Here is a 14,977-nt window from a genome sequence, read left to right on the forward strand (position 1 = left end):
CATTTTTGCATATAAAAAATATCTTAACCCTTATCATGCTGGACACTACTAATTCTGACTTTGCTAGATCATGATCAGTTTGCACATCCGTGCAGTCTGATCATGATCTGCACTGTTCGCCATTCAGTCAGTATCTTTTTGGTAATCACCCCTTTTAACAGTTAATGGTTCTGTCCAAATTGAAATATGGACAAGTTCATTATAGAAATTTAGCGAAAAATATCCACGCCTGGGCACTTCTACAATGATGTATGGTTTATATTTGGATCTTGTGAAATAAAGACGAACATTACGAAAAATCTTGTTATAGATAAGATGGAACATACTTTAGACGGTTTATAACTTCTAGATCCATAAATCATAGTTTGCAAATACTAATCTCCAAGTGCCTAATATAAGATGATCGCTGTTCTCATGTATGTATGATAAAACGTTACTCATTATTGTTCAAAGCGTTTGATTTATAGAGGATACAGAGTAAAACTGGTATGTGTCATTTAATTTATAATTTACTTAATTTGTAAAGACATAGAATTTGATTAATATTTGTCTTATTTTTGACAGATATTAATTCATATTATGACGGCGCTCTCAGTCTGTCTGCTCCACAAGATTCCGAAAACCTTCCATAGTATATGCATACATGATATTATATACAGAGGTCCTGAGCCAGTGATCGTGTCAGAGGTCGTTGTTAGCGATATCATCTGTCAAGGACCTAAGTAAGCGATATGACCTTCAGGACGTTAGTGTCAGATATGCCCTTAGAGCCTGTCAGTGATATAACCTGTCAGAAGTCCTCCGTCAACGTTATAACCTGTCAGAAGTCCTCCGTCAACGATATAACCTGTCAGAAGTCCTCCGCCAGCGATATAACCTGTCAGAAGTCCTCCGTCAACGATATAACCTGTCAGAAGTCCTCCGCCAACGATATAACCTGTCAGAAGTCCTCCGTCAACGATATAACCTGTCAGAAGTCCTGGAGGACGTCAACGATATAACCTGTAGGAGGTCCTTAGTCAACGAATTAAACGATCTGAGGTTCATAATAAGCGCTTTAACATATGAAAGGTGTGCCATAACATGTTAAAGGTCCTTTGTAAGCGATATATCGTGTCAGAGGTCCTAAATCAACGGTATAACCTTTCGGTTTAATTTTGTCATGAACATTTATGTCAGTAGTTGGCCTATATTACTATATTCCTCGTCGAAAACAGTTGCAATGCAGGTACAGCTACGCCCCTGCTATGTATCTAAATACGTTATATCACGTGAATTAAGGTACGGTAGAACATAAGAGCCAGGTGTATATTTTTATTTATCGGCTCGAAACTCTGAGTCACCAAGTCAAAATTTCTAGATATGCTTTTTTTTTTTTAAATTAAAACTTAGAAATCAAAATTGCGAGTAATGGACTACCATAGTATGCATAGCTGTATATGTCCTGAGAGTAATGGACTACCCATAGTATACGTAGCTGTGTATGTCCTGAGAGTAATGGACTACCCATAGTATGCGTAGCGGTGTATGTCCTGAGAGTAATGGACTGCCAATAGTATGCGTAGCGGTGTATGTCCTGAGAGTAATGGACTGCCATAGTATGCGTAGCTGTGTATGTCCTGAGACTAATGGACTGCCCATAGTATGCGTAGCTGTGTATGTCCTGAGAGTAATGGACTGCCCATAGTATGCGTAGCTGTATATGTCCTGAGAGTAATGGACTGCCCATAGTATGCGTAGCTGTATATGTCCTGAGAGTAATGGACTACCCATAGTATGCGTAGCTGTATATGTCCTGAGAGTAATGGACTGCCATAGTATGCGTAGCTGTATATGTCCTGAGGGTAATGGACTACCATAGTATGCGTAGCTGTATATGTCCTGAGAGTAATGGACTACCCATAGTATGCGTAGCTGTATATGTCCTGAGAGTAATGGACTACCATAGTATGCGTAGCTGTATATGTCCTGAGAGTAATGGACTGCCCGTAGTATGCGTAGCTGTATATGTCCTGAGAGTAATGGACTACCCATAGTATGCGTAGCTGTATATGTCCTGAGAGTGATGGACTGCCCGTAGTATGCGTAGCTGTATATGTCCTGAGAGTAATGGACTACCATAGTATGCGTAGCTGTATATGTCCTGAGAGTAATGGACTGCCCGTAGTATGCGTAGCTGTATATGTCCTGAGAGTAATGGACTACCCATAGTATGCGTAGCTGTATATGTCCTGAGAGTGATGGACTGCCCGTAGTATGCGTAGCTGTATATGTCCTGAGGGTAATGGACTACCATAGTATGCGTAGCTGTATATGTCCTGAGAGTAATGGACTGCCCGTAGTATGCGTAGCTGTATATGTCCTGAGAGTAATGGACTACCCGTAGTATGCGTAGCTGTATATGTCCTGAGAGTAATGGACTACCATAGTATGCGTAGCTGTATATGTCCTGAGAGTAATGGACTACCCGTAGTATGCGTAGCTGTATATGTCCTGAGAGTAATGGACTACCCATAGTATGCGTAGCTGTATATGTCCTGAGAGTAATGGACTATCCATAGTATGCGTAGCTGTATATGTCCTGAGAGTAATGGACTGCCATAGTATGCGTAGCTGTATATGTCCTGAGAGTAATGGACTGCCATAGTATGCGTAGCTGTATATGTCCTGAGAGTAATGGACTACCCATAGTATGCGTAGCTGTATATGTCCTTGTCAGATTGAGGAACCTTATTTAACCCTCGAGTAGCCCTAGCTGGTCTTATAAAAATGTCACTATTCTAACCATGTTTAAGGCTATAATGTTTGCGTTCCAGTCTGAGCCCATATGGAAATGAATTACAGACATACTCTACATGCACGGGTAGTTATGAGTCAGAACAAGATCGGTTACCAGGGTAGATACAGCTTTTTACCATAGCTAGAGGTTTTTCGGCCTAATCCAAGCCCCTACCACCTGAACATACTGGACGCGTAAATGTAGATATATCTTGGGTACAGTTTGAAATCTGGAGTAGCTCTTGAGGCAAGGATAGGCCATACATTAATGCCTGATGGTGTATCTTAAAGTCCCTACATACCGGGTACAAAATATGAATGTGTAGGGAGTTGTATCCATATAACAGTTTTAGTCAATAAAACAGCCCATTAACATTTTGGCCCTTGACAGGCGAACAAACGTTTAAATTTTGCGGATAAAACAGCAAGATACTACATAACTCGGATTTTCGAGATACTAAGTCGACTTTGTACACATCGAGTATGTACCTCGAAATTTCGAATTAATACATAAACCATACTTGGCACTTATGCTCTTCCGTAAATGTCATATGATTTACGTATCAGATAATTTATTGCACAATAACTACAGGCATACCCAGGTAATAAAAATACATGTGTAGATCTATTATTATAAATCTAAGTGCGTAAGAAATGTTAACACTGGTAACAAGAGTATCAGTTACCGATTTGATCACGTTTTCGCGGATGTCATTGGTATCTTGTTACTGCGTTATTCAAATTGGAGCATTTCATATTTTGTTTTTTGTTTTCTTGACAAATAATTGTTGGTGGATAAAAACCAAAATCAGGCGCCGCTTCTTTCCGAACAGGGCTCGAGCCAACTGAGATTCAAGTAAATGTAGGACAGCAACAGCGGGCATGAGATGTACGGTGTGGGATGTCAAATGACTGTGTGCTTATCAGATGTAGTGAGGGGCAGGACGGTTGGGTAAAAGCTTTATATCGTGAGCTTCTTATAGCCAGACCTGATACTATCTCATAGATAGAAACCATATTCTATCTCATACAGTTACTATCTCGGAAACCATATTCTGTCTCATACAGTTACTATCTCGGAAACCATATTCTATTTCATACAATTATATCTCGAAAAGACAATCGGATGCTTTCTTACACAGACTCTGTATATCACATAATCGAGGAACCCGAGGGAAGCTTGTAATATAATTATATAACAAGTTTCTTTCCATATCCCTAATATCTAAGGTGTCAAAACATGCTGGTAATTATCTTTTTTAAATCTTCAATTCACAACAAATCTCATTCATTTACTTAAACTCTCTGATAATTTCACAGTTACTTTATACATCTCTTCTATCTTTTTCGTTTCTTCAGTTGTGGAAACCCCTACATTTACTTAATTCTCCGCGAGTTTTTACTTTACCGTATTTCCCTCCGACCCCCACCCCCTCAACCTTTTATAAAACTGTGCATTTCTTGAAATATTCTATTATTTTGCGGTTCATTGCATTTTAATACTGAAATTCACGAACCTTGTACATTTACTAAGATCCGACATACTTCTACAACTCATTGCATCTCTTTCTTTCCTTTTCTTTTTTCAAGTTCAATTAATGAAAGTCATGCAGTAACTCTAATCTCTGATACTTTGGCATTTTCTTAAATCACTGATTTATTTTTCTTTCTTTAAACTACAGTTAATGAACTTATATATCTATAGACGGATTTACAACGCTATTGGTTGTTCTGATGTTTTGCCGGATGTTTTTATTTTAATGCGCACGCAATCTTTACGTGTGGCAAAAGGCCGCTGAACAATAAGTAAACATGCATAAGAAGATATTCGTACTTTTCAACAGTATTTCATTTAGTTATATCTTTCGCCAGTGATAATTGGAGTTGATAACATGTTATGATTCTCCAGAGGCACTGTTGGCCAGGAATGCAGAATCTGTCTGTTTGAACTGCAGTGACTTTAACGTGTAACAGGATTATCCTGAAATGTTTGGAGTATTCATGAACAGTTTGCAGTCATTATATATTTCAGTAAACAGATGTACGGGGAATGATATATTGATATTTGTATAATATTAATTTTTCGCAAAATCTGGCATGGCCTTGTCAAAAATTAGGCTCATCGGACCAAGCTAAGCCAGGCCAGACATAAGAACATGCCAGGTCATTCCAAAGTCCCCTGATCAAATTTATACGAAACTACAACTTGTAACTTTTTTGTTTATTTAAGATTACACAGTATTATCAATATCTTGTCTTTGTCATATACACTGAGTTTGAAATGACTTAAAGTTAAATGTCAGTGCATATATACGGAAAAGTATAGAATATCTTGAAGGAATGTTTTAAGGTTATAAATCACTCAGAATCCCTGTAAGGAAAGTCTCAAGGTTACAAATCATTTAAAAATCCCTGAAAGGAATATCTTGATGTTACAAATCACTGAGAAACCCTGGTCCCTCGCTGTTGTGCCAATGCGGAGGCCATGTTGCTTTTACCGACGGTCTTTCACTGACCCTGTCATAGTATTCCTTCAGTTTTGGGAATCCAGAAAGTGTGGCCCCGGTTCTCACCATCATCGCTAGAAAAGGATAGAAAAACACATCTGCCATAGTAAAATCGTTACCACACAGGTAAGGTTTGTCGCCTAGCATTGTGTTCCATTTGTCTAGTTCTTCTTTAGCCTTTTTTGTTCCCTCTGAAAAAAAAAAGATAGATTCAGTATTTATAAAATGAGCCGCACCATTAGAAAACCAACATAGTGAGTTTGCGACCAGCATGGATCCAGACCAGCCTGCGCATCCGCGAAGACTGGTCAGGATCCATGCTGTTCGCTTTCAAAGCCTATTGCAATTAGAGAAACCATTAGCGAACATCATGGATCCTGACCAGACTGCGCGGACGTTTTCTCATGGTGTGGCTCATTTATAAAATATCATGCATGAGTTGTTCGGTTGTAAAAGTTATTGAAATTCACTTAAGTAATATTCTTCATGATATTTTTTTTCAAATTATGTATTCTGACTGCGACTTACCGTTTCATAAAGCTAATTATGCTGTGTTTAATTATCTTTGTTTTGCAATTACCTCTATGTAGGATGAAAATATTTGAAAACTGTTTATTTCTTTTTGTTGAAGCAGAATTCTTTATATACATTTCTTTTGGATTGCATAGTTATTATTTACATTATAAATAAATGAAAATCAGCCCGTCCAAAATGTCCTCCCTTTTTTTTTGTTGGTGCACATCACATCATATCAGTTCATACTGAGTTCATACTGTAATATTTACCAGAAATGTTTCGAACAAGTTCATTGCAGGAAAGAAATCAATAAACCGACTAAAGCAGGAAACCCGATGGAATTATTGCCGCCATGTTGACTTTCCGCGGGAATTTGACTGGTGTTTTTCCTATTTGAATTTTTTATAGTCACAAAATAACCCATAACTTTCAATGTAAAAGCTTCTTTAAAATATTCAGAATTTTCCGATTATAACTAAAACAGGTAATTCTATTCATTCCGTTTCTTGAATGTGGTTAAAATTCTTTGACGTGGCTAAAAATGTAACCACGTAACTGCTGAACCGTAATTTATTAAGAACGTCCGTCATTCCGTCCCTCTGTCAGCACTTTCTTGTCCGGTGTATAACCCGGACCCCTAGCTGAACGGTCAAGGTTACAATTGGAGGTCAAAGTTCAACAGGTCTTTTTTCCTGTCCCGTCCGGAAGTGGGGGGTGGGGGGAGTATTTGGTGCCTGTATATTTTAATTTATTCAAATAAGATAAATATCGGGAAGTCAACACGGGGGGTGGGGGGGGGGGGGGGCGGGGGCTACAGGTACAGCCGCAAGGTACCTGTGGGACAACCAAGTCCTACTAAGATACTGTTGCAAAGTACTTCTAGAATGACAAGACTGGTTCTGAAATAAGGTGGAGCTGGTCTTCAGAACCAGTATAATAAGAACTGTTTCAGCATGGCAAAATCTTTGTCATATTGAAAAGGAAATGTGTTTAAACCTGGCTTTAAAAGTTTGCTTTATCATTTCAAGGTTTTTCCTAAAGATAAAGTATCTATTCAGATAAGCTCACGGTGCACAAATAAATAATTGTTTATTTAGATGCTCCGTAGAACGAATATTTAGTTAGATTGTTTCTTAAATTGGTATTTTCGATTGAAATAACACTGATAACCTTCTAAGTGTGTTTGATTCCAGTCCTCTTTCTTTTGCATGAACCGATATCTAAGAAGTGGTTCAATGATGTTGGATATCACGTTGGCTGCCTCAAACATTTTTTGATACACATCGGCTCTCTCATTCGCGTTGGGAGGTAAGAGTCTACCAGTAGAATCGTTACTATACTTCTCCTCTACGTACATACAGATTGCCCCTGACTCGTTCACTTGAACATTGCCATCTTTAAATGTAGGGAGCTGTAAAACAAAACAGCATCACTGTAGCATATAAACATCTCATATGGTAAAAATCGTTCATTAATACATTAATTCAGGGTATCTATCAGGTGCAACGAGCAACGATATATTTGTTCTAAAAACGCGTAAATAATTATATGAACTCACTATAAAGATTATTTATTACATATACAAGTCAATAGGATCTATGATATAAATCAGTTTTAAGTACAGATAACTACACAAGTAGTTGAATAATCTGCTGTCCTAATTTATGGACTATTTTATATATAAAAAAACGGTTACCTGTCCACGCGGGTTAAGCGCCAGTACATCGCTCTGTTTATGTTCTTTCTTAGAGAATTCAAGCCTCTTGTTCATGTCATCTTTCCAAAGTCCTTTTTCTGCTAAAACTATCATAGGCTTCCAACATGGGGCTGAGCCCGATCCCCAAAACAAAAACATTTGGTTCTTCGCCATTATCACTCCTATATCCTTCAAAATCAGAACATATAGTAATCGGTAAATTAGAACATGAAATTAGCATACGTGCGCGTTTATTTGATACCAAGACTATGTACACATGGCCGAGATAATACGATATTTCGTTAGGGTCATCGTATGTAGTTTCTTGTAGTGAAAGGTAAATGAGCCGCGCCATGTGAAAACCAATTTAGTGTGTATGCATTCTGACTAAAGTACGTAATCTTCTAAACGAAGATCTGAGAACGACCCATTCACAGTCGTCTTCTGTATATTTTGGATTTTCCAATATTGCTATTTTTATTTTCGCAAATCTATTTTTATTTGAACCAATCAGGCAACTTGTTCGAATGTCAAAGAGTAAGAAAAATTTGCAGTCAAGCCAGGGCTCGAACCCGGAACCTCTTGCTTACAGAGCAAATGCCCTACCGACTGAGTTAACCGGCTATCTGACATCTTTCGACATAAAAATTGTAGATATCAAAAACCAAGGTTTTTTAAAGCTTGCAGAATGTTGTAAGTTTGCTTTTGATTGGCTAGCGGAAGGGTCGTCAGAACGAGGCTATCAATAGCTCGTTGTCAGATCCTAAGCGTAGCGTAATAGGAGATGTACTTTAGTCAGATTGGTGTTGGTTTAAACAGTATTTATTTAGAAAACTGCACATATAACAATATACATGAATTTGTACATGAATGGATTAGAAAACAAGTTTACAAAAACTTATATGAATTCTTCTCCATTAAGAAATATTTACACAAGTACAAAGATGCGTTAGCAACATGGCCGTGTAACATATGCAGATGAAGTACTAAAGAGAAACTTTTAATGGTAGGATTTGAAAAAGATGAAATACTACGACAATATATGCCTATTATTAGGTTACAAAAAGTGAGATTTTTCGGTAAGTAGGCATTAAAAATTTTGAAAAAGAAATCAACAAGAGTGCACAGATAAAAAAAAAAAACAACAACACATGGACACACTAAATTCAGCACACGGTTACAAGCGATGGTCACTGGGCAGGTCGTCGATGGCAATAAAGACTGATTAAAATTACATATCAAAGCGCTTTGTTGATAAGATGAATTTTTGTACTTTGACGAAGAGAAGGGTGTTTTCGTTAAGTGATAGGTGCTCGTTCCCGAACAAGAAGTTATTAAGAGTCCGCGGGCATGGGATATCTGAAAGAAACTGTTGGCGTAATTGTATATAGTTACTGCAGGTAAGTAAATAATGGCTAACAGTTTCGACCGATCCACAGGTGCACAACGGTGACTCTACAATCGACCTTCTGTACAAGTCATGATTTAAAGAACTGCATCCTAGTCGCAGGCGAGCGTGGAGGATTTGTCCAAGACGGGTACCAGAGTTGTAGTATTTGGGGGTTCGCCGTGAGGTACGGTTGAGAGATGCCTTAAATGCTTCTATTGTCGTGCTTGTGCGGACGTCTTCAGATAATGAGTTCCATTCCTGGATAGTTCTTGGAAGAAATGAACTAGAGTATAGGGTTGTGCGAGGGAGGAGAGGTGTTATGTCATAGGTATGCCTTAGGTTGTATTGAGGCTGTTGGCTTGGTGGCAGGAGGTTACAGAGATAATCAGGACAAAGATTATTTTTCATTTTGAAAAGGAGGATGAGTCTATGTTTTTTCCGTCTAGATTCAAGAGTTTCCCATCCGAGGTCTTGGATTAGTTTTTGAAGATTACATAATTTAGTTGCTCCGGCAACGATCCTGGCTGCTTCGTTTTGAACGGACTCAACTTCCTTGTTTAGATCGTTCGAGCAGTTGTCCCAGACAACGTCAGCGTATTCTAGAAGAGGACGGATAAAAGAGATATACATACGCTCTAGACATGATCGGTTCAGAAGGTATTTCAGCGGCCGAAGCATGCCAATTCTTGACCACGCTTTGTCGAGTGTTGCTGAAATGTGAGCGTTCCAACGTGCATCGTGAGACAGAGTAATTCCTAGATGTTTGTGTGCTTGAACTTCGGGGATCAAGGTGTTATTAAAAAGCAAGTCTGGATGATTGGGTTTTGTCGTCTTTCTTGAAAAGATCATGGATTCCGTTTTGTCAGGATTAAAGGACACAAGCCAGGATTTTGACCAAGCGAAGATAGTGTCGAGGTCTTTGTTTAGTTTTGTTGCGGCAGATTCCGGAGTGTCGACAACAATATAAAGACTCGTGTCATCAGCGAAAAGCTTAATTTTACAGCCGATTTCCTGAACAATGTCGTTAATATATACAAGAAAGAGCAAAGGACCTAGTATAGAGCCTTGAGGAACGCCAGCTGAGACATGAGACCACGAAGAAGAGAAATTTCTATATTGGACCCGCTGGCGCCTAGAGGAAAGATAAGAAGAAAACCATTGTAGTAATGAACCTCTCACGCCAAGACGGGACAATTTGTAAAGAAGACCGCGGTGCCAAACCCTGTCAAACGCTTTAGATATGTCACAAAACACAGCACGAACTTCTTTACCTTCATCAAGAGCACGACATATGTCATTGTAAAGATAAGATAGTTGGTTGATTGTGGAGTCGCCTTTCACAAAGCCTGACTGGTTTGGTGTTAAGAGATTGTGCATGAATAAGTGGTTGTAAATATATTTATGTACGCAGCGTTCCATCAGTTTCCGATACAGCTAAGGAGTGAGATCGGTCGGTAGTTTGATGGTAAAGAGGGGTCGGACTTCTTAAAGATTGGAGTGACGTTAGCAAGTTTCCACTGTGACGGAAAGTTTGAAGAACGAAGGAGTGTATTAAAGAAGCTTGCCAGAGGCTGTGCCAAAGCAGGTGCACCTTCGCGAAGATGTCTAGGACTGACTAGGTCTGGACCAGAAGCCTTGGAGGGATCCATAGACGAAATTGCATCGGCGACATCTTCAGGAGTTATGTTGATGCTAGAAAGGACTGGTTCCACTGTTTCGGGAACTGGTGGAAGAGAGGCATCTTTATCATCAAGCTTGGATTGTGAGCAGAAGTAGTTATTAAGAAGTTCTACCTTATCTTGATCTGATGTTGCTTCTTGACTGTTGTGGTTAAGTGGAGGTAGACTGTTTGATGTTTGTTTTGTGGTAAGTTGCTTACATAGTTTGAACCAGTCTTTTGCACATATGTTGTCTGAGTTAATTCTTTCGATAAGTTTATTTTGATAATCTTGTTTGTATTGTCTTATGGCTTTAGTGACGTCATTTCTGATTTTTCTAAATTTTGCCCAGATTGGTGTTAATGCGACCACCATGGATCCGCACAGTCTGTTCAGGATCCGTGCTGTTCTCTAACAGTTTCTCTAATTCCAGTAGGCTTTGAAACCAAACAGCATGGATCCTGACCAGACTGCGCGGATGCGCAGGCTGATCTGGATCCATGGCGGTCGCAAACGCACTATGTTGGTTTTCACATGGCGCGGCTCAAATAATACGTGGCGAATACACGGAGATACGCCGCGATGATACGATTCAAGCGGCGAGATCGATATCGTACTTTCGCATCGAGTATTTGCATCGCACTTTCGCGCTATCGCATCGTATCTTCGAGTCTTCGCATCGTATTATTGAACATTTTGAAAGCTGATTTTGGCATCATTGACACTCCGTTGAAATGGGTAGAATCTTATCTAACAGAGAGACAAATGAAAGTCATCATTAATAATGCATCCTCTGAGACTGAGCCAATGAATTATGGTGTCCCTCCTGTGTCTAGTGATTTACAATATGCATTGCTGCCCTGAGCAAAGTTGTTCAAAAATATTCTGCAGAACTCTATGGATATGCTGACGTTCATAAACTCGCTTTCAGAATCCAAGCTGGCAACGTGCAAAATGAGTCAAAGCTTTTAAACCAAGTTCGAAGCTGTTTGGATGACATTATTACGTGTATGACGAAATTCAAACTGAAAATGAATAATTCAAAAACGGAAATTAATATCTATGGTACTAAGAATCAGCTAGCTAAAGTTAACATCACGGGGGTAAATGTTGGTGATTATGAAGTGAATTGCGTTGATCATGTTAGAAATCTTGGTGTGCATATGGAAAATACTCTGAATTTTGGCTTACACATTAGAATAAAATGTCACATGGCCAGCTTAAGAATCTGAAAGAAATTCGAAAAAAAAAAAAAGAAATTCGAAAACACTCACAGATATCAACAGAAATTCTAGTGCATGGTTTAATTCATTCTCATACTGATTTCTACAATGGTCTTTTTACCGACATAACAGCATACAGGATTGAAAACTTCAAAAAGTCCAGTCATGCTGCACGAGCTGTGACTAATGCTTTATTTAATGAATCAATTACTAACATTTTGAAACAACTACATTGGCTCCCTGTAAAGGCAAGAGTGCTGTTTAAAGTTCTAGTGTTGATTTTTCGAGTTATTCGAGGTACTGCTCATCTTATCTGAGTGAACTTCTTCATCATATCCAAAATACGACATACAAAACAAGATCATCAAATGAAATAAACTTTGTTATACCAAGAACAAGAACAAGAACAAGAACAAACTTTGCAGATAGATTAGTGTGTGTAATAGGTCCAAAATTGTGGAATGCCCTTCCAAGAGACTTAAAAGGAATCAGAAGTGAAAATAAGTACAGATGCAAATTTAAAACACACCTTTTTTAAAAGTTTTTCAAGTGACTGTACAAATAAAAAGCAGGACAATAATGTCACACTATCAGAATTTTCAAGTGCCTGTATGATTTGTAATTTTAATAGTATTATGACAAAGCCTTTTTTGGAATAGGACCATCTAGCGACTTGCAAATACTATAAATTAGTTGTATTTGATATTTGTAAGAAATTTTTCTTAAATTAATTATTTTTTAAATAAAATTCAGTTATGCATTTTAAGGTTATTCTAAAGCGCAAAATAATTTTTTTATACTTTTTGTGCTATTAAATGTATTTGCATTCGAGCTCCGGACTGACTGCAGAGATTCTTTAATTTGTCTACAAATTGCAAATGCATATCTTATCGATTCTGGCATTTTGAGGTTTGTGTCAGCTTTGTCGCTATTCTTACTATTTACTAAGTGTTACTCTAATATGCCGTAACTATGAGACGAAACCCATTTTAAATTATGCCTTCTTCTCATGTGAGCATATAGCAGAATGAGTTGTAAAAAGTACAGAATAAATGATAAAACGCATATTACAAACTATTAAGTGCTAGCTGTTCTCAAATGTTTCATTTTATATGATAATAATAAGCAAACTTTTTTAATCATAACCGGTGAAGTAAGACGCAGGAAGTTAGTAAAAAAATCACATGTAATATGTTCTTGTGAACTGCTCTCGACCTAGAAATCATACAGAGAACAAAAATGAAAGTAAAGACCAGGGAATGTCTTGGTGACGGAGAATATGATGATGACAGGGACAAAACAATTCAAACATATGGAGAGAACATACAGAATGTTGTTTCGAACATGTCTCCTATAAAAACAATCAGATGTTTCATTTTACGGGTCTTGTGTTCTTAAAAATAGCATGGCCCTTTTAACTTATATAATTCGGTAACTGAACCATTTGAGAAAAAAAACGTGAAAGTACTTGAACGACATAAAAGAAAACCTTGTTTTCTTCCATCAAATTGCCCCAAAGGGCCGATACATGAAATTTAGAACTAGGTAACCTGACTAATATAAGTCTAAAAAAAATAACGATAGGCTGTTTTTATCCGCCTGCTGTTGTTTTGGATGAAAATGTGACTATTAAAATGTCATTTAGTTATTTTCATTCTATTAATATTTTCTTATTTTCTTTTAAGTACATATGCGTACGTGATCATTCTGTGTTCTACAGTTTAATTGCTTGATTATTGCTTTGATGCTTTTTAATGTTTGGTGATTTTTTCTTCCATTTTTCATAAATGTTTACAATAATCTGACCCAGACTCCATTTTTATTTAACCGTATCTGTCATTGGAATGCACGTTTTCAAAACCTCTTTAACCCACAAACTGATAGAAAACTCCCTTTTTGTTTTAGTTCGCTGACTGTATTTATGTCAACAGGGTTGTCAACAAATTTAAAAGCAGCCCCCGAAATGTACGTTATTATGTCTATCTGTATATACATCTTAAAAGCTCCGACTCACATAAATAATTCTATTTTAAAGGGAAACAACTTCAATGTTAATAATCTATATGAGCCGTGCCATGGGAAAACCAACATAGTGGCTTTGCGACCAGCATGGATCCAGACCAGCCTGCACATCCGCGCAGTCTGGCCAGGATCCATGTTGTTCGCTAACAGTTTCTCCAATTCCAATAGGCTTTGAAAGCGAACAGCATGGATCCTGACCAGACTGCGCGGATGCGCAGGCTGGTCTGGATCCATGCTGGTCGCAAACCCACTATGTTGGTTTTCTCATGGCACGGCTCATATAATATGAGGTAAGTGATCTATTTACCAAGTTGCAAGAAGCTTGAAACCAATCGATAAAATTCTATTTTTGTTCTTATCATTTCAAGAAAGAAATAAACAGCTACACAATACAGTTGACCAAAACCTTTTGAAATAATTAATGACTGTTAGTATATGAACCCGGTTATAATATTAATTTTCATGGGTATCTTTATTTTAATGATTCATTTTCATATAAGCTGAAAATAGCCTATAGTAAATGAAATTAGTAGTAAGTTTGATTGACTATAATGTGCCTGGGATTAACACGTAACTGTCCTTTATCCCTTTTGGTCAAGCTAATTACTGACCTTCGTACACAATAATTGATCGTTCAATTATATCTGTTATTGTTTACGGAGTTCGTCTCTTGAAGACTGTTGAGTTTTTTTTCAAACTTATGGAATTATTTTCCTTCTTTAGAAACTCGTAAATGAAAGGCAAAAATTAAGTGATTTTTATGATTCATTTTGTAATCTTATAAAAGAGGTACGGTTTTTACATTTCGGTTGTTAAAATTAAGCCAGTTTATTTTTATTCGACAACTGTGGAATTCTGTCGGAATGACCAGTTTTAATTTTCCAAGAAAGGTGTACGTCTTGTTCGAAGTTGACAATGTCATTCTTTTTTATATCGAGATAATCATGTTTAACAAGTCCTCTTTCGTTCATTAAGGAAATTTGATCTTGCACACTTTTCAATTTAAATTTTGTATGATTTGTGCACGCTTGCTTTGTGGAACGTCGTGGGTCAATGTCGAAATTGTAAAACTAACAGCCTTGAATAAGAAAGTACGAACATAGCTAGAATTCATAACTTAAATACTCTGGCAACCAAACGTTTTGGTTCTTTTGCTCCTTTTTTTTTCTGAAAAAAAAAATGCTTAG

At 37.6% G+C, this 14,977-nt stretch overlaps 2 protein-coding genes across 2 annotated transcripts in view; one reads left to right on the forward strand and one right to left on the reverse strand.

The window, feature by feature from the left end:
- The first annotated feature begins 322 nt into the window (after window positions 1–322).
- Window positions 323–14,977, forward strand: part of LOC123528900 (uncharacterized) — a 31,713-nt gene continuing 17,058 nt past the window's right edge. Inside the window, exon 1 of the mRNA XM_045308970.2 lies at window positions 323–486. The gene's annotated coding sequence lies outside the window, so the exon portion shown is untranslated. The remainder of the gene's footprint in view (window positions 487–14,977) is intronic.
- LOC123528901 (glutathione S-transferase A-like) lies at window positions 4,985–7,779 on the reverse strand. The gene is made up of 3 exons (XM_045308972.2): window positions 7,498–7,779; window positions 6,972–7,212; window positions 4,985–5,476 (listed from the first exon to the last, which is right to left on the reverse strand). Exons 1-3 carry the CDS (start codon window positions 7,669–7,671, stop codon window positions 5,211–5,213), a joined length of 681 nt encoding a protein of 226 aa, XP_045164907.2. The 5' UTR covers window positions 7,672–7,779; the 3' UTR covers window positions 4,985–5,210.

Source organism: Mercenaria mercenaria, chromosome 13 (genome assembly GCF_021730395.1).
Source record: "Mercenaria mercenaria strain notata chromosome 13, MADL_Memer_1, whole genome shotgun sequence".
NCBI lineage: Eukaryota > Metazoa > Mollusca > Bivalvia > Venerida > Veneridae > Mercenaria > Mercenaria mercenaria.

Excerpts from the sequence above, each read along its gene's own strand:
- LOC123528901 (XM_045308972.2), bottom strand. The coding sequence starts at position 7,671 with ATGGCGAAGAACCAAATGTTTTTGTTTTGGGGATCGGGCTCAGCCCCA. Across the intron at positions 7,213-7,497 it reads CGCTTAACCCGCGTGGACAG|CTCCCTACATTTAAAGATGG; the intron begins GTAACCGTTTTT and ends TTTGTTTTACAG. Across the intron at positions 5,477-6,971 it reads GAATCAAACACACTTAGAAG|AGGGAACAAAAAAGGCTAAA; the intron begins GTTATCAGTGTT and ends TTTTTTTTTCAG.